Here is a 6,421-nt window from a genome sequence, read left to right on the forward strand (position 1 = left end):
TATATATATATATATATATATATATATATATATATATACATATATATATATATATATACATATACATATATATATATATATATATATACATATATGTATATATATATATATATATATAGAGAGAGAGAGAGAGAGAGAGAGAGAGAGAGAGAGAGAGAGTAGATGTGTGTTACTGTATATGATATAAATATTTCTGTGATATTTAGGTAAGGAAAATTGCCCAATTTGAGCGTAAGCATATTTCTAAAGTCTTCATTATGTTAATCGCTGTCATAACTCAAGTTTCTCTGTAGGTTTTGTAAATGTAAATTCCCCATATGTATCGTCCGTCGGTAATCTTACACGTTATTTAATGAAATTATGGATTTATAAGTTTCTATTTATACTTTCGATGATGATTCTCTGCATAGATAGCTTACTTATATTATGTTTGTGGCATATCCGCGTGCGCTCGCTTGTTTGTGTGTAAGAGAGAGAGAGAGAGAGAGAGAGAGAGAGAGAGAGAGAGATCCCTTTTTCACTGGAAGATAGACCTGTTATTTACCTAAGTAAATTTGGTATGTGAGGAATATTTTATTGATAGCATTAATTTGACAATGATGAAAAAAATAAGTTTCAGCAGAATATTATTCCCCTTTTATTAGGTTCGTGCTCTCACGGAATCCTCTGGGATTCATTCTCTTCAAGTTTTTATCCAAATTTGGTCGTGAGAATCTATCAGGTTACATTTATACATTCTCTCTCTCTCTCTCTCTCTCTCTCTCTCTCTCTCTCTCTCTCTCTCTCTCAATTATTAGTTTCATTGAAATGGAAGGGGTTAGGCATAGTAGATCTTCCTGGCATGCTCTCTCTCTCTCTCTCTCTCTCTCTCTCTCTCTCTCTCTCTCTCTCTCTAATTATTAGTTTCATTGAAATGGAAGGGGTTAGGCTTAGTAGATCGTCCTGCCTGGCATATTAAATCAATTCATCAATTGTCTGAGATAATCAAATCAAAGGCAGTAGACGCCCTCTTTGATTATTTGTTATTTGAATTAACAACATCCGTAGATCTCATCCCAAACGATAATTAGTTTTATTTCAAAAGAAACTTATTTTGGGAAATATGTTCTACCAAGCTATATGAATGTTAATTATGATGAACAAATTAGATTTACACAAACTAGCATTGTCGTTTTTATTCGTTTCCTGTGCTATAATTATTAATTTTTTTTTTGGGTACACGTGTTTTTAAACTCTTTAGATAACCTTCGTTTGACTGGTATTCCTAAATAACATCGTTATGTAATGTAGCATAACACAATTCTCCTTGTTTTTTGTACAAAGGTAAAGACCTTTTTTGGCTATGAGAAGAAGGAAATTTTCGCAGTAACTATAAAAGAAATTCAATATTTTTCTGCGATCCTTTTTATCTGGAAGTTGACTTATTTTTCTTTATTAATTTTCATATTTCCTGTTTGTGCTTCTTGCAAGTGCAGAATTTCTTTCCTGTGTGTTTTTTTTTACTCTGTGAAGATAATAATTGAAACCAATATAAATTTCATTGGGAGTAATGATTTACTCAGAAACCTTTATAGCTTATCATGGCTTGTGATTTCCTTTCTTTCATTAAAGATTTTTCTCATTGAACTTATTTTAGCAAAACTTTTTACAACAATTGGAGACTTTTGTTTTCAAATTGACTTCTAAAATGACATTTATTCCGTTTTATCATGAATGATTTTGATCCTGTACATCACATATATAGTATAGTATAACACACACACACACATATATATATATATATATATATATGTGTGTGTGTGTGTGTGTGTAATATGTGTATGTATAAATTTTTTATTGAGAGAATAAGTCTATTTTAACTCTCTGGAAATACATCTAAGTTAGTCAGACATCCGTATGCAGCAGTTATTGGGTTACGTGCTCCTTTCTTGAATTTGACATTTTTGGGTTCCTGGCTTACCTTGAAACTATGTTAATTTATGTATTACTCCCAAAGGAACGATCTAATTAATCGTGAAATTGAGATATCTTTATGGCCTCATATTAGAAATTCTAAGATAATTTCCCAATTAGAATTTTCTTTTCTTCTGTTTTTTTTTTTTTTTTTTTAGCCTTAGTACAGGTGAGTATACGCATATTTGCGCTTCCTTATTTCTTAAAAAAAAAAATAAAAAGAGTAATCATGACCCCCAGTTTACGTGCAGAATGTTATTTACTGTGGATACTTTAGAAGACATCTGTTCAGATATATGCAAATATCAATGTCTATGTAAGAAAAGGATTACTTCCTACAATTACGCGACGATTCACATTTTTTCTCCAACCTACACAGCATTGATACCGCAGAACATGAACCTATATCCGGGTTCTGATAGAAATCTGCAGCTCTCGAGCAATTTCACTTGAAAGAGGAGTCCTGTCCACAGCACCGTTCGAAAAGTTAAAAGGAGGAATCCAACCATGTCAGCTTTTCAAAGGGAAGTAATTTTTCTTCAATTCCAGGGGGATTATTCCTTTAAAACGCCCAGTGTATGTGTGAAGGTCATCTCGAGATTATATAAAGGTAAAGATTTTTTTATTCTCCATTGAAAAGGGACCATTCGTGAGCACTGCTTTGAGCCAACGAATTACCCCAACGATGAGTGAAACAGGTGGTTTAGATTTTAGTGGAAATTGAGGCTCATTTTCTTGTTGAAAATGATAGAAGATCAAGTACAATCAACTCGAATAATGAAAGTAACAAACTAACGTGAAAATGATATGTATAAACAAAAGAGTGCGCCATAAATTTGCTTAATGAAATTCTTGTAAAAACTAATATTGTTACAGATGAAACTAATTTTTGTTAAATCCTCGTTATCACAATACAACTATGCATTCAAAACCTGAACAAAATATTACCACTCGTGGCACCAGGATAAAGTCTGTGCATAGCTTATCTCAATTATTACTAGTAAATTTTTCAAATCAAGAAGTGGGTTATTGGGTGCATTTCATGATATGGCCAATTACAGAAATGAGATAAAATTCACATATACAGTACATACACACACACACACACACACACACACACATATATATATATATATATATATATATATATATATATATATATGTATGTATATTTATATGTATATATATATCTATATATATTTATATATATATGTTTATATATATATCTATATATACTTATATATGTTTATATATATATATATATATATATATATATATATATATATGTATATGTATATGTATATATATATGCAATCACTAATGCAGCCGTTTCTAGTCCACTGCAGGACTAAGGCCTCAGAAATGTCCTTATTCATGTCTGGGGTTTAGCTAGTTTTCATCACCACCTGTGGATTGGTGACGTGGGAGACTTTTGTCTGATCAGTCATGGCAAACCAACCTAGCATGGGTTGTCCAGACGAGAATAAGATAAATTTGCACAAAACCGTCTTTTGCCGTATGTGTTTCAAACACACTCCTACACTGTCACGGTTTTCCTTTTTCATCTTATCACTCGCTCTTCCTTGCACTATTCATAGACTAACCTGTGTAAGCATGCTAGTTCATGTTTGAATTTTTGTGACGTTCTTGCTCGCAAGTCCATGTATATAAACTCAATGATTGTTTAATAAAAGTTCAGTTATATTTTCCTCGCCTCACAGTTACAACCTAATTGCTCTCTCTCACAATTAATGACCACAGGTGGACTCCTGCCATTCCCCTCACTGCTGTGTCCTACTGTTTAATGATGCTGCCTACCGAACCTGACTTTTCCACACATGCTGCATCAATGAAACTACCACCCGTCGCCAGCCTAGAAGCTTGGTTCCAGTATGCCAAAGTCCAGTTTCGCATCAAGGTATGAATCGCTCGAGCAGTAAAGCAGAATATGTCTTTGCGGAGATCCCAAAGAACACATTCCCAGAAATCTCTGACTAGCTTTGCGAACAAGGGGACACCCCAATAGCCCAGCAAAAGTACCAGAGTACCAAGCATGTAGGACATCCTACACATCCCTCCATTGGGAAGATGTACCCCTCGACAACTCCGACACCCCCTGTATGACGTCAGTACTGGTAGACCTAGACCATGCATATCTGCTCCCATGTGCCGACATGTTTGATTTCATTCATGGGCTTTCACATCCCTCGCACCAATCTAATGCACAGCTACTGAATACAAAGTTCATTTGGCACGACATTACTAAGGATTCTAAGTATTGGGTTTGTGCCTGTATTTCATGCCAAACTTCAACAGTTCATTGACACACGGATTAAGGAGTGGGCACCTTTCCTCAACCTCAACGTCATTTTGCCCACATTCACATCTATGTATTAGGTACTCTACCCACATCACAAGGACATCATTATCTGTTTACCGTCATCAACATGTCCACTCAACCTGAAGCCATTCCAATGAAAACTGCACAATCCACCTCATGTACATTTAGCTTACTTTCAAGGTGGATCGTGAAATTTGGTATCCGTGAGCATATCACTTCTGACCTAAGTACCACTTTCACCTCTTAGTTGTGTAGATCATTAGTGAACCTCCTGGGAATCACACTACAGCAGACAACCGCCTACAACCCTGCTGCCAACGGAAGGGTTAAACGTTTCCATCTCACCCTTAAGGCAGCTCTGATCTCCCGCTGCAAGGACTCCAACTTGTTTATCCATCTTCCGTGTGTCCTCCTGGAACTAAAGACCACTCTTGAAGACTATCTAGATGTCTTGGCAGCTGGAATGGTATATGGCAACCCGTTGGTCGTCCCTGCCGAATGTTTTCCGTATGCAGCCCCCTCTGACAATCTCCAGAGCCCACGTGTTGTTGGGGGAAAATTTATTCCAAAGCGCCAGACTCACAAGCCCCCAGGGAAGCAACACATACCAACAGAGCTGCACTTAGCACTGCACGTTTTCCTGCAAAATGATACTATGAAGGCACCGCTAACACCCCCTTACATGGGCCCTTTCCTTGTTATCTGTGGTATGTCCAAACCCTTTTGATTAACATGGTGTCAAAGAAGACTGTCTCCATTGTTCGCCTAAAACCTGCATATCTACTGACAGATGACCTGCCTACAGTACACCTCTCTAGACCAGGGCGACCTATTTTACATGTGTTACTTTTCGGCGGGAGCCATGTACCACGTGTTTCATACACGCTCGTACACTGTAAAGGTTTTCCTTTTTTATCTTATCTCTCGCTCTGCCTTGTACTGTGAACAGACCAACCTTTGTAAGCATGCTAGCTCATATGCAATAATGTTTGAGTTTTTGTGACGTTCTTGCTCGCAAGTCCGTGTATATAAACTCATCGATTGTTTGATGTAATAAAGTTCAGTTGCATTCACCTTGCCTCTCAGTTACAACCTAACTGCTCACTTGCACACTTTCAGCCCATTAAGGTATCCCCACTCAGAAAGGGAAATATATATATATATATATATATATATATATACATATATATATATATATATATGTATATATATATGTATATATATGTATATATATATATATATACATATATATATATATATATATATATATATATGACGCATAGGCGTGTGTGTGGGGGTGGGGAAGGCTTACACCTCTAATTTCTAATTTCCCAGATCATGAAAATTGATGTGCGCTCAGTTTCATACATCTTATTCTTAAAAAATGAACTAACTTGTTACTTCCATGAGTCCTACAGAACAAAAACATAACTGCGCCACATATCCTCATAACAACGTGTGGTCTTTTTAATTTTAGTAATAATATATTTTATTATATTAGTAATTAAACAATCCAATTCCAGTATTTTTTTTTTTTTTTTTTGTGACATTATGGATTGGTCAATCACCTCTGATTTTTAAAATTATTCATAAATACTCAAAGGAATATGTAATACATGTAATTCTCACTATGCTGAAGCTAAATATAGAAAAAACTTACATACATATACCAAGGCACTTCCCCCAATTTTGGGGGTAGCCGACATCAACAAATAAAACAAAACAAAAAAAGGGGATCTCTACTCTCTACGTTCCTCCAGCCTAACAAGGGACCCAACCGAGTTCAGCTGGTACTGCTAGGGTGCCACAGCCCACCCTCCCACATTATCCACCACAGATGAAGCTTCATAATGCTGAATCCCCTACTGCTGCTACCTCCGCGGTCCTCTAAGGCATCGGAGGAAGTAGCAGGGCCTACCGGAACGTCATCACAATCGCTCCCCACTCATTCCTATTTCTAGCACGCTCTCTTGCCTCTCTCACATCTATCCTCCTATCACCCAGAACTTTCTTCACTCCATCCATCCACTCAAACCTTGGCCTTCCTCTTGTACTTCTCCCATCAACTCTTGCATTCATCACCTTCTTTAGCAGACAGCCATTTTCCATTCTCTCAACATGGCCAAA

General features: G+C 36.3%; 1 protein-coding gene across 1 annotated transcript in view; it reads left to right on the plus strand.

Annotated features, from left to right (window-relative positions):
- LOC137632414 (uncharacterized) overlaps positions 1 to 5,021 on the plus strand; it is a 13,681-nt gene extending 8,660 nt beyond the window's left edge. Inside the window, exons 2-3 of the mRNA XM_068364347.1 lie at positions 3,715 to 3,871; positions 4,542 to 5,021. Coding sequence (XP_068220448.1) covers positions 3,715 to 3,871; positions 4,542 to 5,021 — 637 coding nt within the window. The remainder of the gene's footprint in view (positions 1 to 3,714; positions 3,872 to 4,541) is intronic.
- Positions 5,022 to 6,421: the final 1,400 nt, after the last annotated feature.

The sequence above is a fragment of the Palaemon carinicauda genome, chromosome 41 (assembly GCF_036898095.1).
Source record: "Palaemon carinicauda isolate YSFRI2023 chromosome 41, ASM3689809v2, whole genome shotgun sequence".
NCBI classification, from domain to species: domain Eukaryota; kingdom Metazoa; phylum Arthropoda; class Malacostraca; order Decapoda; family Palaemonidae; genus Palaemon; species Palaemon carinicauda.